Below are 27,123 nucleotides of genomic sequence, written 5' to 3' on the forward strand. Positions count from 1 at the left end.
GACAAGTATCTTGTTCAGGCACAGGGATAAGGTATGCAGGGAGCTGATAGAAGCTTACTTGATTAAGAAAGAGAGAGAAGCATGTGCCGCATCACCGTCGGTCAGCCTGCAGGATAAGGAAGTTCCTTTTCTGCGCAGTTTCTTGAGGGCAAGTAGACAGTACGAAGAGTTGGCCTGATGAGATTGATTTTGTTTTTCCTCTTGCTGTTGTGTTCCTTATCACGCAGGAATGAAATGTCATTGATTTTTTTGTACATCGGTTGTAACGTTTCCTTTTGTTGTTTTTGTGTTCTTTCACGCCTATAAAGCTTCCTTTCTGTGAATAAAAGTTCAGTTGATAGTCTGCGCTTGTGTTGTCTCCTCGTTCGCTTTTGTCCTCGTTTTTTTTGCGCTGCCAAGTATGAATTATAAAGGCTGCTAACCTTTAATAAAGCTTGTTCGTTCTTCGCCAACCCATTGTTGATTTCCTTCAGTGGCGACGAGGCTGCCCACAACGGGGCCACTCCATGGCAGCTCGCACCGAACCGCCGGGTTTCGATGAAACGAGAGACAGTTGGGAAGCCTACCAGCTGCGTCCGGAGTCCTACTTCGAAACTTACGGAATCGACGACTCGAAGGAACAACGGGCGGCCCTATAACGGCGGCCTTGAGTACAGCAACAGTCGACATAATAACGGGACGCTGCGCGCCGGCCAAGATTCAAGAGCTCACCTACGAGCCAGGGAATTGTGTACTGGGGCCATCGAGCAGTAATTGCAATGACTGCGCGGCAAGCAATGCTGCGTATGCTGCATGATGCCTCAAGGAGTAGCTACTATATGACTAACTTGGCACGTTCCGTATTCATGGTACACAGGACTAGATCGGGACATTGAGAAGCTGCAGTCAACACGTGTCCAATATGCATAGAATAAGGCAGCATGCCCCCTGCCCAACAGCCCTTGCCTTGGCCGGACACAGAGGAGCCGTGGTCTGGAATCCATGTCAGTTTTCCGGGCCCTGTGGAAGGTCACACGTTAATGATCGTGGGGTGATTATAATACGAAATGGATCGAGGTTATCGCAATGAAGACTGTCAGTTCGGCAAAAACAAGTGAAGCACTTCAGACGATGTTCAGCCAGTTCGGCTTGCCGAGGACGCTTATGACGGACAACGTGCCGCAGTTTACAAGCGAGGAGTTCCGTGTATATACAGGTATGAAGCACAACAGCATCAATCATTTGCGGACCGCTCCCTACAGACCGGTCTGGCGGAAAGGGCGGCACAGAATGTGAAGCAAGGGTTAAACAGTAACACGCACGGCAATTCGCAAGATGCCTGGACCACACTGTTCATCATTTTCGGCGTAGTACCTTCCCAAACAGAGGAAAACCTCAGCTTCCATGCTTCTCGGGTATCGGCCACGCTGTTTATTGAGCAGTGTCGTGTCACGGCCTTTTCCCTTCTGCAGATGTGTGCAGCAGCGGCAAACCGCTGTGCCAGGACATATGGCTCAAAAACTACGGAACGGGTGACAAATACAAATCAGGCGTGGTAGTCTATCGAGGCCTCTCACATGGCAATCGTAAAGGCTGCAGATGGGGAGACACATCGATCGCGACCAGCTAAACACCAGGAGGACCAGCGTGGTAGGAGCTCAAGTTAGGCCAGAGGCTCCCACGGAAACATCAATGGCTGAAGGCAGCCAAAACACATCGTCTGATCCGCAGTCTCAAGGTCACAGCAGTCTCAAGCAGGCGCCGCCTGACGCGCAAGCCGAGGACGGTACAACCGAGACATGGGTGACCGGCCGCTCTGAAGCGTCACTGCATAAGTCAAAGTAGAACCCCCCCCACGACCGCTTCGCTCCATAAGGGAAAAGAATTGTGAATCAGTATGCGGCACTGACGGGCTTATCTACGCTAGATAAGCCGGCCACGCCCCATATTATCGCAGCGTATGGGGTGGCATTACGAGCCACAAGGCTAAAAGCTACTAACCTAATAAAGCTAGTTCATTCTTCGTCAACCCCTTGTCAATTCACTTCAGGTGGTCGCCCCACTACCGCTTCCCTTCAATCCACCCTTTACGTGTATATTATAGTGAACTAGAATACTAGTATTCTAGTTCACTATAGTGTATATGGAGGAGGCTCCAAACAGAAACCCCGGCTAATCTTTTCATATTAAATAAGATGCATCCGACGCAGTACAGGGACACGTGCCCCAAATGAGGAGGTAGACCCACGGAGTATCACACAACGTGGGAGTGCAAGGACAATTATAGTTTCCATAATCAGAAAGAACCGTGTCGGGAGCAGTGGGAGGAAGCGCTTTCCAGCCACAATCCAGCCTTCCAACGAAGGCTGGTACAACATGCTATGAAAGCTTCCAGATCCAATGGGGCCCTGGAATAGGGGCTCCACTCGCTGAAGAGGGCGAGGACATCGCAAGATGAAGACGACCTCTGCACTCAGAAGTGTATAGAAACTAGAGCAGTAAAGTTTATCCTATCCTATCCTATCTTATCCTATACGAATTAGGAGCAACCCTGCCATATTTATTGCAAAGCAAATATCAAAATACAGAGACAGATATTTTGCTTCGCATCATATCTGATTTTGGCGCCCAGCACGAGGCAGAAGGGAAGTATATTGTTTTAGTACCCACAAAATTTGAAATAAAATTAGGTGTTCTTGAAACCGTGCATGTGAGAAAACATGAGCGTGTACGCCGTATGCAGATTCACTCAAATTTGGCGGGCGTCAGGAGGATCCTGCGTGGCAACCCTATACGCCCCCAGCCGCCATATTGTTGCCAGGTTCGAAAAACGCTCAACCAGAGGGCTGCTCGCAGCCCAAAAGACGCTGCACAAAAGGAGGGGGTGATGGGGCAGTGTAACCCGACCCCCTAATACGCGTTCAAAATTAATCCCAAACATAACCTTTTCCCCAGAAGACAGAGAATTTTAGAATAGTCGACCCTATCGTTAAGGGGCTTGGGGGTATAGCGGGGTGCCTCGGCGGGCAACTGAAACGCGCCGTAAGGGAAGGGATAAAAGAGGGACTGAGAGAAGAAAGAGGTACCGCAGTGGAGAGCTCCGGAGTAATTTCGACCACCTGGGGATCTTTAACGTGCACTGAGATCATACAGCACAACACACTGGCGTCCACCAAGAATTTAGTTGTTACTGTTCCATTTACGTTCCTCAAAAACCCAGAACCACTAATGACCCTTTCCCTAAAGGTTTGGCATAGAGGGTACACTTTTTCACCGCCTTTAGCGTAGCGGAGACGTACCGGATTACCGGGCGTCGTCCTGGCTAGCTGGCTAGCTGGCCCCTGTCTAGCCTGGCTAGGGTGTCCAGCCTGGTTAGCCTGGTCGCCATAGTTGCCTGCATAGGCGCACATGATATTAACGTCGCATGAAAACCGGGTATCACCGAAACATTAGAACAATGCTACTTTTTTGTTCCGGTCAAACGTTAATTCAATTACCTTAATGTTCTTTTCTTCTAACGTTTCTGTGATGCTACAAATAAACCCTCGAATAACCTTTAAATAACATTAAATAAACGTGAATTGTTGGGCCATGCGCCAACTGGCCCAACAAGCTACGCTTCTGCATATTAGCAACTGTTTATGCCTTTGCCGGAAGTGACGCCACTTCGCTCCAGTCAGTGGAAATCGTCCCGTCTACTGCAATCACTTCCCTCCACTCAATGGCCGAATTTTATGACCAACGACCATGGAGCGAGGAAAGAACACAGGAGAGGCGGTTACGTCACATTTTTTGAAGCCGCTGCCCCCTCCTCTCCCGCTTCTTGGCTGTCGTCTCGGCGCGCTTGCGCATGCGCAGCAGACAGTGTAGCAGACGACGCCGCTGCGCCCAGCGTTACTATTGGCTGCGCCGCCGGCCAAATACTCCAAGTAGTCCTTGCGAAAGCGCGTGACTTCCGGCACACTTTCTGGCATGCAGCTCGGATAGCGAGGGCCTCTCCCGAGCTTTCGTTCCTCCATGCCAACGACGCATTTTGGCCCCATACATAAGTCCATGCACATATATAAGCAAGGGGGGCAAGCGACGCGATCAAAGTACGCTAGAAGCGATGCGTATTCACACGCTGCCTTCGCATAGTCTCGTAATCTGCCACCTAGATATCTGCTCGTCATTCAACTCTTTCCTTACCGGGGAAAAATGACCGATTTTGAGTGTTTTACAGTAAAAAATTTCTTCAAGAAGTGCTAAGTGCACCGTGCATTATAATACATCAAACTTCATAATACTTCCGAACGAAAAAAAAAATTTAAGTACGATTGCGATACTTTCTAATGCGAAATTACAGCTGCAGCTCTGTCTGTTTCGGCGGCGCGAACGGCAAGGTCCTCTCGAAGGCGCCGCCTATTGCCTCTACTTCGGAACCGCGGACTCCTGGGTCCTCTGGGCGGCGGCGCTGAGCGTCTGCTCGAGCAGCTCGTTTAGCAGCAGCGGCAGACGAATCATTTCCACCGGTTGCGTCACTCATTCTTCAAAAAGAACCGGATGAGCCTATTTTGTATTGTAATATATAAGCAGACGCCTTATACTAGGAAGACAACGCTGTGAGTGGTGTGGCCGACGCGGACAAAATGTACCCCGTATTTCACAGCACCGCCTGCCAACGGAGCGGAGCGTAACGCTATACTGCGAGGAGGCAGCGCGTGGGTGCGCGTGGGCGCGTGACGCTGCAGACAGACCTTCCCTCCGCCAGAGTCGCTGGCTTATCCAGTGACTCTAACCTCCGTTCATGCAGTGGTGATGGACGACGGCGCGCCCATCTGTGAGCGAGCAACGGTACTATCGTTCACTCAGTTACACCGACGGCGACGCGGCTCAACCCAGGAACGGGCGCGAGAGCTGCGCTCGGAAACGACAGAGTTGGGTGTGCGAAACTCTTTGAAATTTTGTTGGTTAAATATGCTGGTAACACAAATAAAGAATACAAGGGAACAAAATAAACCACTCCACTGAGCCAAAAACTGATTACAAAAAAATAAAATGTACACAGCGTTGCATATGCTCTTAGTTACCATTCTTGAGATTTTCAGCTGTGTAAATAATACCCTGCACTTTCCACGGCCTTTTATGTCACGCAGTATGACTGCTTTGCCACTAGATAAAGCAATCGCGTGAGGGCATGAACTGGAGGTTGATGTGGGGTGTGCTGCACATAACACGTACTTGTTCTGAGTTCTGTTCTTTTTTTTATATAGCAGAGCTTGCAGTTCCTAGCTACTCTTTTTCTATTTTTTTTTCGGCTGGTAGTGAGTGGATTCTATGGGTGAGAAGGGGACGTGGCCTTCTGGGCAGTTCCTCAAGCCTCAGTCCTCGGCCCTTTACTGTTTAACTTGGCAATGGCGAAGGTAGCACGAGAGAACAAGATATTGCAGCAAGATTCGCGATCTACGCGGACGATGTAACCGTGTGGGTCGAAGCCAATGATTTTGAGTCTGTCGATCACATGCAAGCCGAGCTGCAAGAAGCGGTGCATAGCCTGGAGACCTCACTAACAGACCTGGGCCTCCAGCTAGCACCGTACAATACGGAATTCTTTAGCAGTGGTGGCAGGAACCATCCCAACAGAGCTGCTCACATCTCACAACGGGGTCTCACACTTCTCGGTGCACCGGTCAGCCGCTGTAATATTCCTCGTACTTGATTGCCTCAAGAGCACCTGCAAGAGTACCCTACATCATCTCATCGCTCGCATGTCAAACAAGTACGGTGGTGCAAGGCAGGAGGCCTGTCACACGCTGGATCCCGTGGTAGCAGTCGGCAAAATTCTCTATACGGCGCCCCGGCCGCATGCGAACTGACCCCCAAAATCCGCGAAGCCCTAGCTCGTCTGCACAGGTACACATTGCGCATCACAATATCGGGACTACTACGACACACGCGTATCTCGTCTCTATAGAGGATGCGGTGGCCCTTCCTCCTACATACAGCATCATTCAATAAACTGTGACCCGACACGTAGCACGCAGAACTTGCACTAAACAGGGGCGAGGTTTCGAAAGCTGGGACCCCCAACTCTCCGCTCCGGTAGATTATGAAGACCAGCCGCATCGCGTGCTGGCCTTCTGGCAACGTACTGACAATGTGCGCATCCGCATCGCGTGGATCAATGTACACATGGGCAGTGACGACGGGAACCAGTCCGCTTACAACGCGGCTCAGGAGAGTATCTAATCATTCCTCAGCTGACACAACCCGCCGACACCGACGAACCTACCTGTATGTTCAACAACTTGGCTGTCCTAACATGCAGACTATAGAGCTTGGCAAACAGATCAGGCGTGTTAGACGTAAGGCCGTTACACTGCCTGGTTACCTTGCCACCTCAACTTCTCCTGCACGGCCTGAGCAGATCTTCATTAATAAGAACATCGCCGATGCCGCCTACACGTGCCAAGCATCATCCGTAAATGGCTTATCGTTCCTCGCTGGCATCATGGGGGCAGTGTAGACGTTGCCATGAAGTGCCCGTACTGCGGCTGTACATCCCGTGCTGATCTGTACCTCCTATAGTTTGGCATTGCTCAGACTTTCACAAGGTACGCGACAACCTCGTCCCCAAGCATGTTTTTCCCACCGATGGCGAAGAATTTCATGCGTTGACCATAGCCGGAGCTAACGTCATCTGCGAAGATATTGGCAAATATGGTAAGTGGACTGCATACAGACCAGTGTAGCGTGGCTCCACCCCCTAAGACGTCCCCCAGGTATCTAGCACGTCCTATACTTTTCCCTTCCTTAACAACCCAATTCCCCAACAAACGGCCTTGAGCCTTCCTTTCTAAAAAAACAGATCATTCATTCATTCATTCATTCATTCATTCATTCATTCATTCATTCATTCATTCATTCATTCATTCATTCACACGCAACACGGAGAAGCCGCGGGAGCGAGGAGGTCTCTTCCTTTCAACAGAATGGATCATAAGACTCAGTTGTTCGAAAAGTAATGTTGTCATACATTACAATCTGCCAACAATCAAATGACATGCCATGACTACGTGTGATTATGTTTAATTTACCTTCAAGCCTCCGCTTTTCCGACATCGAGTCAATCTGTGATTGAGACAGAGATTTTAAAAGATAGTATACCTCAAGGGTCGACGTTCGAGGGTCGGCACCACGCAAGACCTCGAAGCTTAATTTCCTCGGGGTCTTTCTCTTGTTCGAACCTGGCGAACGTTTTAACAGTGCGCGAGGCAGGCGCTGAGAGATGCGACTCTCACCTTGGTGGCATGCTCAGGTAGAACTCTTGCTTGGGCTAGTTGGTTCATGCTTGAAGATGTGATGAAAACGGCGCGACGAACGAGGACAAAAGTGGAACACACACGACGCTGGTCCGGTCGTGCGTGTTCTACGTTTGTCCTCGTTCATCCCACCGTTTTCACTACATCTTCAAGGCGGCATATGCGTGTATTACTTCATATCAGCTTGCCATTTTTATTAATAAAAGAAATAAGTAAAACAAATTGAGCAATGTCTACTGCTGTCCCTTTCAATTTCTTAAAACTGCCGGCCCAAGTAGAAAATTGCAAATGTTCCTTCCACCATGTCCAGCCCACGCCTCCTATGACCCAAAAATAAAGGAACATGGAGGATGTGATTAACTGATTATGCAGCGAGAAAGCGATGCTGGTTAAAAGCTGTAGAAATAGCATAACCGCTGAACAGGAAGGTTTAAACGGCACAACGCAGGTTATAGATTCGATAAAAGCTACAAAGCTTTGAAAATCCCTGGTCGGATACATTCGACGTATTAGAGCAAAATATGCACCGGATCTGACCGTCCGAAAGGGTGAGCGTAAGATACGGACTGAACCTCCAAAGGAACTATTTTCCGTTTCAAGCAGTAGGAGACCACTCGAGACTGGCACGTTGAGACGGCAATCAGGTTGTGACACGTAATGGCAGGTTCGGTGCGGAAGCTTCGAAAGAGGAAAGGGCCCATTGTAGGAGAAATATGGTCAAGTAAAACTCTAGTTTGGGCGAGTTGGTTCATGTTGAAAGAAAAACGGGTAATGGCGCAAGAAACGGGGACACAGAAGGCCTGTCTTTTGTGTGCCTTCTGTGTCCCCGTTTCTTGCGCCATTACCAGTTTTTCTTTCAACATGAACCAACTCGCCCAAACTAGAGTTTTACTTGACCATAAGATACGGAGCCGTGTGGACGTGCCATCTTCTGCAAGGACTGAACTGAACGCGAAACGCGTACTTCATTGGCAGAACTATGGCCAGAATTCCTCGGACGGCGGTTCTTCGTCACAACAGAGAGCTGCATTATGGAAATTACATAACATTAAACGCCTTCCCAGAAATTCTATGCGGTAGCATCAGTGGCTCTGCTGTGCCGTTCCGCCGCTGAGATCGCGGGATTAGATCGGCGCTGAGCGATGTCAGAACACGTCACAGAATCCGGGACCCTTCATTATACGTCTCCCGTCCTCGAACAGATCGGTTGATCAACATCGATGTTTTAAAACGGTTAAAAAAACTCTTTAATGAATGGCAGATAGGTTTGCCTAGCAATGAATAGATCAGGAACTTGCAACGTGTGGAATGCACCGTTCAAAACGCACATCGTTTCGCGCCAGTATTGCTGCTGCCACCTGCCCACAGAATGGAAAACGCTCAGGACTGCTGCCATGCGTCTGCTCGTGCTTGTGTGCAATCGCGTGCCGCGATTCGCCGCGATTCCGTGTTCGTGCGGCGATGCGATCCATTTTGCGGAATTTTGATTGCCTTGTGAATGCTGGGAGCTCCTAAATGGCTGCACGGAGCGTGGTGCTTTTCCTAGGCCTCATATTTGGGACGATCCGGTTATTTGTTGACGCGGTGTGAGCGCCGTCGTCCCAGTGCCGCAGTCTAGGCCTAGAGCTAGCGCCGATCACAAGGTGATGTGCTGTCTTGTGACGCTATCGGCGTCAACTTATCGGCTCTTCTGTCGCACCGAGATCTGGTGTATTGTTAAAAGTGAGATCTGGCTTTCAGTGATCCGGCTGGGAACGAACTGCGAGTCACTCCCTCAGCACTGAACGAAACTGGTGTTCACGGGGGCGTGCCGGGGCTTCTGATTGCGTGAAGGCTGTATCTACAAACGCCGCAGTTCCTCAGCTATGAACCTTCACCAAGTGCTCACCGGGGCAGTTAACGCTGGAGACCACTGCTACTCTGTCGGAAGCGTCGAAGGCGTCCCCTTTACAGTGAGTAACCGTCCCTGGCGCGCGGTTTCAGCTGCAGGTGTACCGAATAAAAAGAGAAGCTCATTACCAAGTTTCGTCTCCGTGAGCGTGCTGATAACTGTGCACCGGCACCTCCTGCCTGTTTAAAATGCTCCCTCGCCTCCGGTATGCTCTGAAGTTCTTATGAGCGACGCATTTTCGATTTCCGATCGCGCTGCACTGCCGCTCACGACTGTCACTTGCATGTCAAATCCTTCAAAATGAATTCCCGTTCACTTGACAGGAAGGGTTCTCTGACCGATTCCGCAGATTTAGAGTGAAATTCTTGTTTTTCAAGGTGTACGGTGCGGGATGCAATATTGTGATATTGGCAAGGAACTTCGAGAGAGTGCAGATCATCCCTGGTGTCTGTCATGGAAATGTGCAAGTCTCCTGCATAGACTGCTCAACTGATATTGGCAAGGTATGTCACTTGCCTTTTCGATAATAACAAGTGTATATTTTTGCGGCGTAGGCTCATTTATGGCTTTGGTTAGGATAGATTATCGAGTAATCGTGTTTCGTGCTCGTATTCCACTCATATCGGGCGCACCCACAGTCGATAACACTTTGTGTTTGTTCCCGCGTATGGGCAACACTCGAACATTATCATCTGTTAAGCCGTAATTTTTTTTTTCGTGCGTACTTGTGAAAAGCGCTTTCTCTTGGTCGACCTGTGTAGTTAAAAAAAAAAGGGGGTGTTACGCACAGTAAAATAGATCTTAATGAAAATCTTCATGATCACTGTTTCGTGCTTATGTCTGTTAAAGTCATCTAGCAGCTATGGAGTGGTGGAAGTTCTGTAATGTAACTGATAATTAAACGTCTAGTTAATTCAGTAAATGTTAGTTTGTCAGCATAAATCAAAATATATTTTCATGTATGAGTGTTACCATGAATCCAAGCAAAATAATTATACATCGACAGATAACTCCTCTTTCTTTATTACATTCTTCCTACTGTTGCATGGGCATCTGTGTTAACATGCCTTCAGAATCATGCTAACACATCTTAGGGGTCATATTTAGTTATAATAAATACATACTCAGCAGAACACACATTCAAATCAAGATACTTGGCACACTTATTATGCTGCCTGGATGAGAAAGCTGGTTGAGGCAAAGGAACCAGCATGTAAGGCCACTCATACGACACTTTTTGCTGCACCTTTTTTAAAACGACGACAGTATGGGATCACACTAACAACTGTGATGTGTTTGGCGCATTCTTAACCACTTCTGGTTGTGGATGGATTTATGGGGTTTAACGTCCCGAAGTGACTCTGGCTATGAGGGTCGCTGTAGTGGGCGGCTTCAGGTAATTTTGACCACCTGGAGTTCTTAAACATCTGCTGACATAGCACAGTACATGGGCCTCTAGCATTTTACTCCCATCAAAATGCCACCGCCACGGCCGGGACTGAACCTGTGTTTTGGGTCAGTAGCCGAGCACCATAACCACTGCAGCCTTTTCTGCAACCTGAAGGTGTTGGAAAAGGTAACTATGCATTACAGTGATTGTGAGGTGTCAGGATGCTAAAGGGTGTATATTTAAAAGTGCAACCAGTCGTATTGAAATGTATTTGGCTTGTAGAATGTACAGCATATCTAGGCACTTACTATTACCTTTTAGCAGCTAATGTTTGCCACTGTGGTTGTGATAGGGTGTCTTGAAGCAAATTAGCTAGTGCACAGATTTGTCTTGGGTAACCCATGAAGTGACCGGTTTCAATCTTGTAAAGTCAATAAGGGTGCAGGGCATGTTGCCCTATCGACTTTTGGCCCTGGCTCTTTCTTATCTGTGCACACACCAGATATACTGGCAGAATTCATACAGTAGTCAGCTGTAGTGTTCAGTCAATTGTTTCATTCTTGCCACACACATTTTGTGTCAGACAGCAGTGGTTTCAATCTCATTATATGCGTTTTTGTAACAGATTGCGGCTGCATACGGAAAACAAGTAGCTATTTTTGAACCATCACCGCTCCTCCAACAAACATCGGCTCATGTAAGCTGCTTTTTGACATGTCCAAAGGCACGCAGGTCCAGTGCTATGGATCCTGGATTTTAATTTGTGTTTTTTGTTCCCATTCTCCCAAGAAATTGGACTACAAATGGATTCAGACAGCCACAATACGAATGGACTACACTGTATCCGTGCTTTCTTGGAATTTAGAAGGTAATAAAACTTTCTTTATGCATATAAGTACTCATTCAGTGTTCAGCATGATGGCATTTAAAGTGTGGCATGGATCTTATCTGATCTGTGCATTTGCATTTTTGAGCATGCAGTTTTGATACTAATCTAAAAATAAAAAAAAATTATATTAAAATAATTAAAATATTTTGTGGTAAGAAATACTTTGAAAAGTGGTCCCAAAAATACCATGACATTTGGAAAGCACTCCTTTCATTAATTCTTTATTTATTGTTTGTCTGTGGTGCTGTATGTTGCCTCAACCTATTTTTTTTTTTTTTATGTGAATATACTGGAGAAGCGTGTGAACTCATGATGCTGTAAGTGCAAAAAGTAAAGATAGATTACTTGGTACTGTTCATGTTACTCAAGTTGGGCATCTGCAGCAGGGAGCTTCTGCTTCAAAATAAACATGCATTAGGAAAAGTTTATTACAACTCTGTCTTGCGATACGAGTTTCTGTGTGGCAAAATAATGAATTGGAGCCATGTAGTGCATATCTTAATGCCTGCAGTTTAAAAACAAGTAGGATTACATGGAGTGAAAGTGGCTGCTGCTGTTGTTTTGAGAAATTGTTTTTGAGCTGCACATTTTAGCTTCAGACAAGCTTGCCTGTGCCTTTCTGGGAAGTGTTCCAGTTTTTGTTGGGCATTTTGTTTCAGGCACACGGCTTCTGACAGGTGGCGAGTGGATACAGATGTGGAAGTGCACTGTTGAGGCAGAGGGCGATGCTTTGCGAGGGGAAGAGGCGGGAAAAACAGGACCGTCTCAACCAGCTGGCCATTCGAGTGTCTCCTTCCACCTGGGCAGTGACGAGGCAGCACCAACACTCCCGGAGGAGCCTGCCTCGTGGGACTGCATATGGCAGTGCAGGTGTGCACCGTCCCCTCTCTTATCTGCTTTTGCTTTGTTTTGTTTTACTGCCTCCGGTTTGGAGCATTGTAGAGTGGAATGGCTGCTTTGCGTGAAGGCCAGAAAAAACATGGTTGTTTAGCTCAGTGCATTGCTGAAGTGATGAAGAAACAGCAAGCATAAAGCACATCATGAAAATTCGCATGCATGATACAATAGCATCTCGATGATACGATCCCGGTTTACACAAATTTCGTGATAAGAATTTGTGAAATGCCCTGGTCAGACAACATGGTGCACAATAACCAGATATGTGGATGTTGCAAAGAACCACCGCTCCACTGCGGATGATGTGAACATGTGAGCCACAACCGCACCTTCTAGCACCAAGTACTAGCTGCCTATGCACCGCCGACGTCACAATCACCAGTCGCATGGTACGCGCCGCGAGCAGTAAGCAGCAGCATGCTACCAGCACAGCGCTGACAGTGCGAGTCGGCGGTGGGGCGTGGCCACAAGTAAACCCCGTCAACCGAAAACAGATTTGCTTAAATTCGGCATACGAATTTGTCGTCGTTTGGATGATACGAATATTTTTAGCAACCCCATGAAATTTGTGTGATTGAGATTCCTCTGTATGATAAAACGCCATGTAGCCATCACTGCCCAATAACATCGGAAAAAAATTAAGGAGGGCACTTAAGGCTTCCTACATGCTTTGAATGCAAGGCATTGTTTCATCGTGAGCTTTCTTGCAACGTTCATTAAAGTTTTCTTCCTTTCTAATGACACTCCTTGCCAAGAAGTAATGTGGTTTTGTGGCCTATGGGTTGCATGCTCGCCTCGAAATCTGCAGGTCCTTGGTTGAATTCCCTGCACCTTCGGAAGAAATTTAATTTTTTCTTCTTTGCTGAAGCCTTCACTATCTTACTGCTCTTATGCGAGAGTATGATGACATCACTGAGGAATTTCATGCCATGGACGGCGACAGACGGCAGCTTTTGCACTCATGGGACGCATAATGCTTTCGCATTAATACAATGTTGATTGGAACCAAAGCCGCATGCAATTATTGATTTTGACTGATCATGTTAAAAAATTCTTATCAGTTCGTCAAGGCCAATCAGGTGATTTACTGTTGTTCTCAGACTGGATGAATATGTTTCACAGACAGACTAAAGTATGAGTCTGTTTGCATCAGTTTTAAAACATAAATGTTTTAAAATAACCGTAGCTTTGCTACAGGGAATGTAGACTATTTGCACACAGCAAAGTGAACCTGGTTTGCGGTCACATTGTGATGTAGTACAACGATGGTTATTTGTTAGCTTTATGGTAACATAATAGTTGACAGATGTGAGAGGTGAGAAAGCAAGGGACCACTGGCTGTACAACGTTCATATTTGGACTCCTCTCGTTCTGCTTGCTTTCTGTTCTGTCCCCATGCTTATTTTTGTTTGGCTGCATTGCAGCCATGTAGTGTCCAGAGTATTAAAATTTTGTATTGCTTTGGGCTGCAATGTGCTAGAGCTGCTTTGTTCAGAATTCACAGCTTTGCTTGTTTATGTTGATGTACACGGCACTTACATAATGGAAGCACTCGCGTAACGAATGGTTCTTATTTTGTTTGTAAAAATTTAAGTGTGTGCTTAAGTGTACTGTCACCCCATGGGTTGAAGTACTGTCTTATACCTTTAGTATTGCTGGTATAGTTGGCCAGTAAGCTTGGGGAATATTACTGGAATAGAATAGACAAAGGAATTTTTGCATTATACTGGCCCATGTCTCGCACGCGGCTTTACTTGTATTTTAATTCCGAGGACGAAAATGTCATGCCCAGAGGTGGATTTACTTCTTTAAAGGCTTTACTGCAGTAACAAAGACTGATAGTTGCCATGTGATCTGAAAATTCTTCTGGCACAATTGTATGAACCCTCTTAGCAATGTTGTATGTTCACACTGCACTTAATAGCTCCTTGTACACAGAAAGCGGCTCGTTTGAAATGCTTTCATGATGGATTGCTTGAGTAGAACAATACTGCTTCTACTTGATGACAATCACAGTGCTCCCGTGCATCTTCGTGCTGCAGTTATGTAATTTCTTTACTCTGAAGTGAGTGTTCAGAATACCTGGCACTGCTTTTAATGAGCTGGCTTGGCTAAAGAGTTATGTAGTACCTGTTTAAGCAAGTTTTTGTTTGTATCAAGTAAATGATTTGTTTCTACCACATTATACTTGCAGTGTTTGCTGAATTGTAACACTAGGCTATGAAACTTGCTTTGCAATGCTTTTCAGAAGCCAGTTTTAGCTGGAACTTTACCTAACTGATTGCGCATCCTTTTGTGTGCACACTCCGTAGTCTTTTCTGTTATATTGGAGCGTGGAAATTCAGCCTATAGCAAGGCTTTAGCTTTACTGGATTACTGGAGCCGAATAATTTTTTTTTTGTCATTCATGAAAGACAGATCTATTACAGCTACTTTTTTTCCGCAGGACATCCCAACCAGTCAGCTTCCTGCGCTTCTCTCCAGATGGCACCTTGTTTGCATCTGCTGGAAAATGTGACCGTCTTGTAAAGATATGGCACAAGAGCCAGCATAAAGGTGGGTCTGCACACACATCAACAACCTAGTTCTGGTCACGGACAGAAGGCGTAGTACATGATGAGTATAGTGTATTATACTAGACTGTGCGTGCATGTGTGCGTGTGCGTGCGTGGTGCGTGTGTAACTCAAGATAGTGGTGGCTTATGATTTTGTGTGTGCAGTGTGTGACCCTGGTGGGAATGCCAAGATGTCTGGAATGCAAGCTGATCGGGGCTGCACCTTCGGATTCGTATATGCGGCCCACCCACGAGCCGTGACAGGACTCTCGTGGCGCAAGACCAGCAAGTTTATGCCCCGGCAAGTTCACTCTTTGATGTATTTGTGTCATTGTAGGGAAGTTATCACAGCATCAATTTAATAGATTTCAGCCTCTGTTCAACTACTAAGAGACAGCGACAAACCATTTAACTTTACTTCAGTGAAGGTTTTTGGTTAATCTAAATTATTTGGTTTTACATCTGGGGATTCCAGAGTGAGCGATGAGGGGCTAGTTGGTATGACAGGATTACAAAATATAAAACAGAGCAGGGGACAAGACACAGGAGAGGAGCAAACAGGATGAGCTTAGACTAACAACTGATCTATTGGAGCGAAACCCCTTTCCTTCATAAGCAACACGCATGCGCCACAAACACTCAAAGCACCACACCCAACGAAATCTTATCAAACCAAGAAAGTGAAGCTCTTTCTTGTACAGGTGTATTGATGCCTCACTAACACACTTATCAGGCAAACAGGACTGAGCTCGTCCTCTTTGCTGCTCTCCTGTGTCTTGTCTCCCACTCAGTTTTATGTTTTGTAATCACATCCGGGGAGTCGTGAATTATGAAAAGATTGTAAAATCAAGACTTGTACTATCAAACACTTCGACAAAACATTTTCCCTGTTTGTTGCAAGCATTAAAATGGTTGTTATTTGTGTAACTGAGTAATCTGTTCACACTTAACAAGTCTATTCGGTTGTTGGTGAATGTTGGTAAGTTCTTCAACAGAGCTGATGTGTAAACTGTGTGGATGGCCATCTTGGTGGCTGCATTCTCCCTCTCCTTCATTACGGCCCTCCGATACAACTGAATTGGTACTACACAGGTTGCACAGTCCAGCAGGCTTACTCATGCGAAGTTCCTGCTGAAATATGAGCTTCTCTGTTCACTGTTTGATTGCTATCTACGCATGAAGAACGTCCCACGTGTTGCAATAAAAATGTTGATATATATTTTTTGTCATGGTTGTGTGCTGCTTTTTTCTTTCTCAGAGGCTCAGTTGCAAACATGCTGGTCACGTCATGTCGAGACAACATCTGTCGGCTCTGGGTCCAAACCTTGCTTCCCGAGGATGGGCTGATCAACGTGCAGCAGATCGAAGCCCTTGCCAACCAGACACCACGGCTACAGACGCAGCGCCACAGACAGCGTATACTTCAGAAACTACGACACATGAAGTGAGCATGCATGTTGAAGTTCTTGCTTTAGGTCGTCATAATGAAGTGTACGTTTGGTGGCTAAAAAAAAAATTGCAGTGCCAAACCAGTTGTTGTATGACCCAGAACAGAGGCATGTGCATCTGTTTTGAGTTAAATGATATTGTGGGAAAAAAAAAATGCAGATAAAGAAAAGGAAGTACTGTATGACACCAATGTCACAGAATTGTTTGCAAGTATTGCAGCATTACTTTTACTTTTGCTGTGTTGGTGCAGATGAATGAGGTCTACAATGAAGACAGTTTTCAGAATGTTATTAAGGAGTTCAGGTAAATTGTCTTGAATTCAGGGCACATTCGGCTGTTTGTTATTTATTGTAGTCACAACCCACGAGCAGGATGAACTTGTGATTTTCACTGCTTGTAAACTGCTGAGGCAGCAGTTATGCGGAAGATTTTAATTATTCCTTCAGTATTTTCATAGAACTAATAAAAATATGCTTCTCCACTAGCAAGTGTTCACTTGATTTTGAATATAGTTAAGTATGTGGTCTCATAGTGCCCTGTATCCTCTTTCATTTGCTCTGATAAAAAAAAAAAATCCACAGAGGATGCCCTTTTCGGTAAAGTTACAACTTGCTCATTGCTGCTTCTTGCACATTTTCTGTTTGGCAAAGTAGTAAAGAAGTTTATCAGACGTGTGTGGTGGTTGTCATGCTTTAACAGACAATTTTTTTTATCAGCGAGTGACTGAATCAAAATTTCTGCTTGCTTGTGTGCTTTCATGGCAAATGCAGTTTAAAACAAACATTTACATATCAGGTTTGGTGTTTAATAACTGGAAAAAAAACCATGCAATGTGTTAGGTCATTTTGGGGCCTGATTTGTGGGAAAGCAGCCTTGGCCTCCTAGCCATGCAATTAACAATTTGCATTGACAAGAATTTAATGAAACAAGTAACTACTACAAGTAACTACTACTAGTAACTACTACTAGTAACTACTACTAGTACAAGAATTTTTGCAGCTTTGTTTTTTGTCTGAAAAAACATTCAAGATTTTTCACCTTGGTACATGTGGCTTGCCCTGGGGCTTCTTATTCTGGCCTCATAAAAGTGGCTCTCTTACCAAAGTCAGCCTGGTTTCCAGTAGAGCAGGAAGCAGAAACAGTGGTTTGACAACTGTTTGCTCCCATCCAGCCAACTGTCACGAGAATGTCTGAGGCAGCTGTCTAGGCTGCTCGCTTCTAATACAGCAAAACCTTGTTAAGGTGCACTCACGTATCTGGTTGTTCCGCATTAGATGCAGTAATCCCCAACTCAGCTTCCATTAAACATCATGCATTTGGTACCTGCTTTTGACGCTGTGGCTTATTGCAAACATCTTGGTTAGCACATAGCTACCACCATGTTTGAGGCCGAAAAGGTATCTGGTAAGCATCTGTGAACCATGCCGCTCAAAGCACGGAAGCTTCACTGGTGCTCCTAAAGTGTAGATCATCTCTTTGCGTCAGTGCTGTTATGGCGCAGCACGTGACAAGAGCGCTTGTAGCGGCTGGCATGGCCCGAGAAGGAGCAGCCTGGCGACCTTGCAGAATGCACTCCCCCTTCCCCTTTCGCATAGCTGGGAGCACTAGTGAGAGCCTCAACAAGGCTGAACAAGAGAGCCGGATCCCATACTTCACACACTGTTAGTTGGTACAGCCTCAAACTAGTAGCTTCAAGGCTGCCTCTGCAGCAGACTAAAATAACGGATTTCTGTAGTCTAAAGTGAATATAAGCTTCTGCTTTGAGAAATACGTCAGGTCTCATTCTTTATCACGCAAGTGGAATTTAAGCTATTTTAGGTTAGGGTGTAGTGCCGCTTTGTGCGTAGTCTTCCTGCAGTCCTGTGAGGTACACTTTAATGAGATTTTATTGTACTAACATATAGTGTACAAGGCATGGTAGAAAAATATCCGACCTTGCGAACACCTGATGGATATGAAACAAGCGCGCTTGCATCAGCCGACCTTGAAACTTCATGCACATGCGCAAATTTTTTCCTGCCTGCCGATAGCGTCAGTCGCTGGGACGTAGCGTATGAGTGAGGTAGTGCGCAGTGCTCTCATCGGTTTTTATTGCAAGGAAAATGGCGGAGCGACTGGAGCAGCGCTACTGCATCGAATTTTGCCAGAAACTGGGCGACAGCCAAGTGGAAACCATTCGGAATATTCAGATGGCTTCTGGTGACGATGCTATGGGCAGCACACAGATCAAGCAGTGGTACAACCGGTTTAAAGACAGCCGCACATCGGTGGAGAGCGAGCCACGCTCCGGTCGGCCATCAACATGCCGAAATGACCAGGTCATTGCCGAAGTGAGTGCTGTGGTGATGCGGGATTGTCATGTGACTATCCGAGAAATTGCGGAAGAGGTGGGCTTCAGCACTTTTTCTGCACATTGCATTATCACCAAAGATTCGGCCATGAAGAGAGTTGCGGCGAAATTCGTGCCGAAGCTGCTCACGGTGGAGCAAAAACAACTTTGTGTAGAAGTCTCACAGTACATGCTGGATTCCACAAACAGTGACCCCGACTTCATGAACACCATAATCACTGGTGACAAGTCTTGGGTGTATAGGTACGACCCAGAAACCAAATCCCAGTCGTCACAGTGGAAGCATTCCATGTCACCAAGACCAAAGAAGGTCCGCCAAGTGTGCAGCAAACGACGAAGTGATGCTGACTGCTTTCTTTGACTCACGCGGTGTGGTACGCCACGAGTACGCACCACAGGGTCAAACAATCACCAAAGAATACAAAAGATGCACTAAAGAGTACTACAGGGATGTCCTCCGTCACCTACGTGATGCTGTGCGGTGCAATAGACCGGAGTTGTGGTCAACAGGAAATTGGCGCATTCATCACGACAATGCTCCTGCACATTCCTCGCATTTGATTAAGACTTTTTTGGCGAAAAACCAGACTCCTGTAGTTCAACAGGCTCTTTACTCTCCTGATATGGCCCCCTGCGACTTCTGGCTGTTTCCGAAAATAAAGAGGCCATTGAAAGGAGCGCAAGAGAGGACATTATGGCTGCAACGACAGCTGAGCTAAACTCCATTCCGAAAGAGGCCTTCTCGGAATGCTTCCAACAATGGCAGCACTGCTGGGAAGAGTGTGTGGAGTCCCAAGGAGACTACTTTGAGGGTGATTAGGTTTCCAATGCTCCAGTTATGCCAGTTTTTTTTCTGCGGCCAAAGGTCAGATACTTTTCTGACAGACCCCATATGTGGTTTCCAGCTAAACTGTACTAACAAAGAATGCAGTGCTCATTTTGATACCATGTGGGTGTTTTCTTTGGCAGGTCTCTCAGTGAGTACCAAAGACGACAGGCGGCACAGAGTGGCAAGGAGCCACGTGAAACAATCCCATCACTGCCCAGCACATACAGCGTGCACGACTTCCACAGCTTTGGGCTCCAGGGCTCGGGCGTGGCACCAGGCTTGCATTTTCATCTGGCAGCCAGCATCAATGCTGAGACTGGTAACACTTTACCCCATTGCATGCTGTATTATACTGCAGCTTACCTAAGAGTGAGTCCAGTGTCTTGAGGACCCTATAAAGCCTATAGTAGATAGGATTTTTGACGAGAACATAATTGCAATTAAGAGTCCAGTTAGATAGTTACAAAAGAAATTTGTGTAGCTTACCGAAATTGTTGTAGTTTTAAGATAAGTTTTTTCCAGGTGTAAGGATTAAGCCCTATGCAGTCACAGGGCTGTTGCAGTTGCTTTATGAGGCAGCTGACAAAATTTTTTAACTGTGGTTAATGTCACTGTTCTGTTAAGCTGTCAGTGTGGCTTCGATTTGCCACTTGCTAGCTGTGCTGGCTAGCTTGGTGCTTGGTTGACAGAACAAGCTCAGTTGGTCTCGTATAGAATGTGGTCATGCAAACTTGACGAGGGCACAGGAGGAGGAGGAGTGGGCCTGGTACAGACTTCCACATTTTGTTCACAAACTTTCAGCCCTCAGATATATATGTACATATATATATAACTCCACCTGTTGCATGATGGGAGCCTTTTCCGCTTTGCATTTTATGCAAAAGGACCACAGCCAAGTTGGCGGTGGTCCTCTGTTCAGTCTGCATACTAGGATGAAATTTTCAATTACAAGGATTTGGGAAGTACGTACTGCATAATTTAGCTGTTTGGTTGCACTCAACTTGTTCTTTATTATTCACATTTTATTTTAATTAAAATATTTTTATTCAAGATGTCACTGACTTTGCAAACTATAGCTTGTAGCTGATACAGGGCAGCACTGCTGCTTGCAGTATGTGGAAATCAATTTTGCAAAAAATTAAGCAGTACTAAGAAAAGCTAGTTCCTAGTGGCTCAAGCTATTTATTCCTTTAAGTCACAGATGTTTTGCAAAAGCTGTTAATTAAAATTATTTGATTACACGAATACGTCTGCCTCATTGGATTCAGGCATGTCATGATTGAGTGGGTATATGATGACGGCAGAATACTATAATAAAACAAGCAAGCAGCTATGATGGATCAAGAAAGTGAGTGATGGCTTTTCAATTCTCTTAAAATTATTCTACGACATGGCAGTATCACAATAAGTAATGGCATTTCGAAGCAGTTTCATGGTATTTCTTTGTGTCGGGCTTGTCTGGTGCCTCATGAAGAATGTTGCATGTTAGCTCTTCCTTGGTGTAGGCAGTGCCCTTGTATTATACACCATTAAGAGTGACTGCAACAACCGTGTACAAGCAGCCCCCTAATTCTCCTCAAAACACCAGTTGACAGGTAGATGAAGGCCAGCTGTCATCGCTTGGTCCAGTGGCAGGGTTGTGTTGACTGTAAAACAGTGAAAAATTCGTTTAAAAAATGTTTAGTAGCAGCTGATTTAATAATTCTCAGTTTTCACAGTTGCACATTTGTTTCTTTCTATGTGAGTTTATATGCTTACAAGCCTTGGCTCAATAGAGGAAGCCTTGTTTCTGCTTGGATCACTTTTTAGATGCTTCACATTTGTGGCTTCTCTGCAGACATCCCTCTGGTGCCAAGCATGAGTGGAGCTGCCTCAGGCAGTGGTGCCCAGGAGCCCAATTTTGTGCTGCACTGGCTCAACAACAAGGAGATGTCGTTCAGCAGCGCCACTGAGCAGCTGATCCAGGAGCTGAGCCTGAAGGCACTGCAGGCTCGGCGAGAGCAACACCGGCAGCAGCTGGCGACTCAGCGCAAGGCTGCTGAAGAGGCTCAGGATGAGGAAAACCGGGAGGAGGCCATGGAGCCAGACGATCCAGACGCAGCCGGCAGTGCGTAGCCTCGTATATTATGTCGAGAGCTTATTTGCTGTGAGGGAGTTGCTGTTCATCAACAATGACGTGCTGCTCCCTTTGCTGCTGTTTGTATTTCACTTTTATGAATACCTGCGCTGTATTGGTATTTTCATTTTGATGGTCAGGTCAAAGAAGTCAGATGTTTTCAAACTGTGTCCAGTTTGATGGAATTGTGTTACTGTTTTGTGGGAAAGTCATTTTTCATTGGCAGCCTCATTAAACGTACCAAAAATTTGCAATTCCGCTGTCACCATGCATGGTTTTGTGTACTAGTTGAGAACAACCAGCTGACGACATTGTTTACTTTGCTTATAAAGATGTTACACTGCTACATGGTACCTACTGAATGCAGTTGGAAACTGTCAGAAGGCCAAGACACAAAAAAGTGTCTGTTGTTGCTTGTGCCTGATAGGATGTGGACCGTAGTTACAAGATAATACTGTAGTAACATTTGAAGAGTTGCGCGTGCAAGTTAAAATATCCAATGTTTTTAGGTACCACATTCACATTAGATACAATTTTTATTAACCATCTAGGAAATAGGCAATATGAAAGCGTGCAATTATGTTAACCTTGGGTTACTGATGTGGTCCTGGATGAACTAAAACACATCACAGTAAAACCTCATTAAGGCATACTTGCTTAAATGAGGACACAAGGATCAAATCGAAAAATCCTTGAAAAAAATTGAATTTTTAGAAAACATCAGATTTGGTATCTTTAAAGTATTTTTAATTATATCCTGAAAAATGTTCTTCGAAAACAGCCCAGAAGTGACTTTAAAAAGTTTTTGTGACTTTAGGTAGCAAAAGACTGGCTGAAATCTCTGTGCAAATGCCACTTTTCTCCTACTTGTTTCTGACCTAACTGCCTTGTTTGCAAAAAGCATATAAAAAAAATGCATAGCATGGCAATAGCTTCATGGGCTTTCATGTGGTTTGTTACAATGTGTTCCATGATAAATTCTTTATGCAGTCACGTTCGTATATTTCTGAAATGCTTTCTCGTTTTATCACTCTGTCATTAATTTGATATGACGATAGTGAGCGCATTAGGCAAACGTGAATATAACATTTTGTTTATAAAAAAATCAGGCTGCTAAAAATATTTGGAGAATGTCACTGCACCTACCATTCTTTTGGGTAAAACTGAAGAGTGACTGGACGCTTCTGCTATGTTTTGGCATAGCAATGAAGATTATAAAAATTTGTAATCTTAAAACTAAGGTATTTCAGTGCATTTTGTATTTAAGCATTCAGCCCAGTAAGCATACCAAATTTCATTGTTCTACACCAAGAAATACTAAAAAATTTCACCTCCTATCCCTGCATCCCCTTTTGAGTGGTAGGTCCGCTTTGGGAGTACATAGTTGCATGGAATCCCCGATTCAGCTCCCAAGTTCATGCATTTGGTGTCCACTTACGAGGTAGTGGCTTATCGTGAATGTCTGTTAGCGTGTACCTTTCACTGCATATGAGGTAAATGTGGTCTCTTGTAAAGCAGCCATGAACTACAGTGCACAAAGCAAAGAGACCGCACTGGTGTTTCTTATGTGTAGATGATGGCGACATGCCGATACTGATATGACACAGCATGCCACATGCGCATTTGCAGCTGCTAGCACACCTGCATACCCTCGCTGCACTGCCACCTTTCCATTCGCAGTCCCCGGTGCTCAAGCAGTCACGGTTCGAGCTGTGCAGATGTACCCATTGCTATTGCTATCACTTATCGTTGTAGCGTGACTCTGCTTTTCCGCAGCACAGTGGCTGCGTAGTTTAGGCTGGCCGCAGTGCACTTTAATTTTCCTGCATTTGCCATAGCCACCATTGCCGGTTTGCTGTCTGACCAGTGTCACTGAATGGCTGCGATTCGGTCCCATCTCATTGTGTTTTTGCATTGTTGGCATTGTCATCAATCGCGCGCTTCCCACATTTTCTGCTTCCCTGGTGGTGTCACTTACCCATGTGTCTAGCATCGGGGCAAAGCTCAGAGTGTTCGCCGCCACCGGCGACAATGCCTGTGAACGGCTCTTCACAGAAGTTTTGCACCGGGAAGGCACCGTGAAAACTGTCAGCTTTTGCGTGTTTAGTGGCATAGAAAGTGCAGTGCAGTTGAGAATTCTCCAGTAGGGTCAGATTGTGACATTGTTGCCTCTGTCACTGATGAAACATCATCCAGTGCAAGCGAGTTGATGAGTAAGCTGAAGACTGGTAGGGCCCTGCTGTTGGAGCAAATGCATATGCGCCGGACATGCTTCATTTGTTCGCCTAAATACTGGGCCGAATAGAGCAGCCAGGACCTGGTTGAATGCCTTCGAGGCTGCGCTAGCTTTGAGGCCACCTTGGTAGCAGAGATAAATAACAGACTTCACTGGTCCTTTGAGAATAAAAGCTTCCATGTGTGCCTTTCTTCATGGAATAAGTTGTGTATCATCTTTAGTAGGTCAGTGAACATAGTTAAGCTGTTTTTGGTTAGGGCGCACTGTCTCTGTGCACACAGTTTTTCTGCAGTCCCGTGAGGTACGCCTTAATGAGGTTTTGTTGTGATCTGAACAGAACGCAAATTTTTTAAATTTATTTTTCACGAGGAGGCCTAGAATGGTGAGCTGGCATACTGTGAAATTAAAAGTAAGAAAACTGCTGGAAATGTGAGCACGCTTGCGGGTAGCAGTTCATGTGTTGCCCATCCCATGTCTCAGTTATAAAGCACCTCCAGACTTGTCTTGTTAAGGGGCTCCAAGGACAGATTGAAGTCGGTCTGTATTGACGTGGCACCACTTTCTAATCGCAAAGAGACCACTCTCACTGAAAAGGGAGGTGTTATAAGCTAGAAAATACCCCCCCCAAAAATACAGGTGTCATCGTCACTGGCCAACTTCGCAAGTAAAATGCGTGCGTTGACACTGATTTTGTGACAGAGGCTATGCTACACCACCATTCACTTCAGTACAGTGGCAGCCTGTCCTTTTCAGCTAGTGTGTCACGAGTTTCAATCGAATGGTGGGTAAAATTTTAAATTCAGTTTTCTTGGTGATAAATGAGTCTTTCGCTGCTGGAAAGAATGTCAACATAGCCAGAAAGAGCCAAAGAATAAATTTTTTCTGACAACTAATTGAATGGAGTTGATGTCAGTGTCGCTTTAAGTGACACTTCTTCCAATTTATAACACAGCTCACGTACAGTGGCCATTGTGTACTACTGACTCTCGGTAATTGCACAACTAGGGTACACGGTTTACACAGGCATGCAAACATAATCGAGCACACAATTGAGTGCAGTTTTACTACGTAAAATGTCGAGCATGAGCACATGACGGCTTACAAGTTTCTGTGGGAAAGTGTTGGTGTAGCAAGCTTTGCCTCACGCTGAATGCCTATCTTGTGCAGCTTCCAAAGCCAGCTGGCAAGGTAGATCTGGCCTGAAATCACTGAGACTTGGAAGCGTGGCAACCACGGCAGCTCCGCCCGAGGAAGCGATGCCAGCTTCCCAGTCTGTGAAAGCCTTCTCGCCAGCTTCGTCCTCAGCGTCTTTAGCCACTGAGGCCTCTGGCAAGAACGTAGAGGTGCGGGAAGGTCACATTGCTTTTGTGACTTATATTCTGTGTGTGATGGATGTAGCGCACAAGCCCATATCAGTGCTCAGAGAGAAGTGGAATTAGATGTAACACATAAGCCAATCTGAGTGCTCACAGAGCAGAGAAATACTCTGCAGCGATAATGCTTTCTGCATGTTTTATACTGTGTGTCCACTTTTGTTTTATGCAGCGAAAGAAGCAACTGCACTGTGTTGGCGTGTCTAACATTTTTTCTTTTGCTCTTTTATGTGTAGTTCTGGTGTTATATATATCATTGCTTCTTGGCCTCCTGTGGCTAAGATCAGAGTGTAATCAAATATCAAAGGAAGTGTTCTTTAAAATTCAGATATGTTAATCAACTTGCCCGGAGCCTTTTCTTGCTGCAGATAAAGGCATTAGATTTTGCCTGATGCTTTTGTGACAAATTTATAAGCCGATTGTTATTGCATTTCATAAATGGAAAAAAAGCAGTTGGCTACTCATGTCTTGGGTGATTTAGCACTTTTTCAGCTTTGCTCTGCGTTACTGAAAAAGAAGGTGGAACAACTAAGCAGAAATTAATTTTGCTCTCTCCTTGTGTTTGAAGAAATTTGTTCCTCTGAACGAGGCTAATTTTAAAAGCGGAGTAAAAACTCGAATATTTTTTTTTGTCAATTTTCTTCATTCCATTTTCACAAGATGATGAAATGAGTAAAAAGAGTGGGTGTGCTCTGCATGTGCCTCTCTGTGACAGCAGCAGTCACTGGGAAATGCCCTGGATCGCAAAATAGAGTCGCTGTTGCGTGAGTGGCACCAGAGCCCCGACCTGCTGTTCAGCATTCATCCGGTCGACGGAAGCTTTCTCGTTTGGTGAGCATCTCAGTAGGGTCTCTGCTTACAATTCGGACACTTCTCTATACCAGCGGTTCTCAAATTGTTTTACCTGCGAGGAATCCGGGCGGTTTTCCGAAGGTGTTGAGGAGCCTTGCGCCTTTGCTCTCGTTCATTCGTGCCTGACATTGCATGCAAGAAAGAGCATTCAAATGCAGTTTCCCTCAAGAAATAATTCAAATGATGATTGGCTGCAGGGTGAAACAGTCTGCTGTGGGCAATTGCAGTATGATAGTGTCAAAGTGGCTGTAAAAAGAATGGCAGCTGAGGCATGCATGGATTTAGGTTTCGAGGGAACCCAGAAAGCACCTAGGAACCCAGGAATCCAAGGGTTCTGCGGAATACAGGTTTGAAAATCCCTGTTCTAGGCCATGTCTCAAGAAATGCTAGAAAGCAAAAATGGCATAGCATTCTGTATAGAAAGTAAGGCTGTCAATCATTATGCAGCCTTTAGTGGTAATAGGCTTTTCTTACAAGCAGGTCCTGTCTTGCAGTACTGACAAAAAAAGAAAGTTGAAAGTTAGTACTGGCAGGCAAGTCATGAATTATTTGTGCAAAGTGTTTGCAAGGAAGTGATGAACTATCAAGGAGCAAATTTCAGATTTGAAGTATAAAAACTGCTGCTTGTTATGGGCATGAGCCTTGTATGCATTGCGGTAATATTTAACAGGCAAGCATATCTATTTTTGAGTCTTGAATTGTTAAATCTTTGCCAGTCTTTGTCAAGGAGGTTCAGTGCCTATGGCATTTTGCTTTTATGCACGAGGTTGGAGTTTTGATACCTGCTGTACCTGCAGTAGAGATGAACTGCAAGAACACTTGTGTACTGAGACCTGGTGTGCGCTTAGAATTTCACTAGTTGAAATTTTCCGAGAACCTCTAATATAGTGCTCCTGTTATCCTAGATGTTGCTGTGGAACATAAAAATATTTCAGGTCAAATGCATGCAAGTAGAATTATCTAGCATTAGGAAACCAATACAGTGGGCCCTCTTAATGCGGTTCTCTCTGTGTTCT

At 45.5% G+C, this 27,123-nt stretch overlaps 2 protein-coding genes across 5 annotated transcripts in view; both read left to right on the top strand.

Annotated features, from left to right (window-relative positions):
* Positions 1-8,658: 8,658 nt before the first annotated feature.
* Positions 8,659-27,123, top strand: part of Rbcn-3A (rabconnectin-3 alpha) — a 100,990-nt gene continuing 82,525 nt past the window's right edge. For all 4 annotated transcript variants that reach the window (XM_077658181.1, XM_077658182.1, XM_077658183.1 and 1 more), the window contains exons 1-13: positions 8,659-8,923; positions 9,021-9,232; positions 9,549-9,674; positions 11,187-11,258; positions 11,351-11,429; positions 12,110-12,320; positions 14,794-14,903; positions 15,068-15,203; positions 16,161-16,346; positions 19,671-19,849; positions 21,368-21,637; positions 25,050-25,225; positions 25,974-26,086. In XM_077658181.1, the coding sequence (XP_077514307.1) occupies positions 9,146-9,232; positions 9,549-9,674; positions 11,187-11,258; positions 11,351-11,429; positions 12,110-12,320; positions 14,794-14,903; positions 15,068-15,203; positions 16,161-16,346; positions 19,671-19,849; positions 21,368-21,637; positions 25,050-25,225; positions 25,974-26,086 (1,745 nt within the window). In that variant the 5' untranslated portion in view covers positions 8,659-8,923; positions 9,021-9,145. The remainder of the gene's footprint in view (positions 8,924-9,020; positions 9,233-9,548; positions 9,675-11,186; positions 11,259-11,350; positions 11,430-12,109; positions 12,321-14,793; positions 14,904-15,067; positions 15,204-16,160; positions 16,347-19,670; positions 19,850-21,367; positions 21,638-25,049; positions 25,226-25,973; positions 26,087-27,123) is intronic.
* LOC144126382 (protein GVQW3-like) lies at positions 18,454-19,062 on the top strand. The gene has a single exon (XM_077660434.1). The coding sequence runs from the start codon at positions 18,454-18,456 to the stop codon at positions 19,060-19,062; it is 609 nt and encodes a 202-aa protein (XP_077516560.1).

The sequence above is a fragment of the Amblyomma americanum genome, chromosome 3 (genome assembly GCF_052857255.1).
Source record: "Amblyomma americanum isolate KBUSLIRL-KWMA chromosome 3, ASM5285725v1, whole genome shotgun sequence".
In the NCBI taxonomy this organism is placed as follows: domain Eukaryota; kingdom Metazoa; phylum Arthropoda; class Arachnida; order Ixodida; family Ixodidae; genus Amblyomma; species Amblyomma americanum.

Excerpts from the sequence above, each read along its gene's own strand:
- LOC144126382 (XM_077660434.1), top strand. The coding sequence starts at position 18,454 with ATGGCGGAGCGACTGGAGCAGCGCTACTGCATCGAATTTTGCCAGAAA.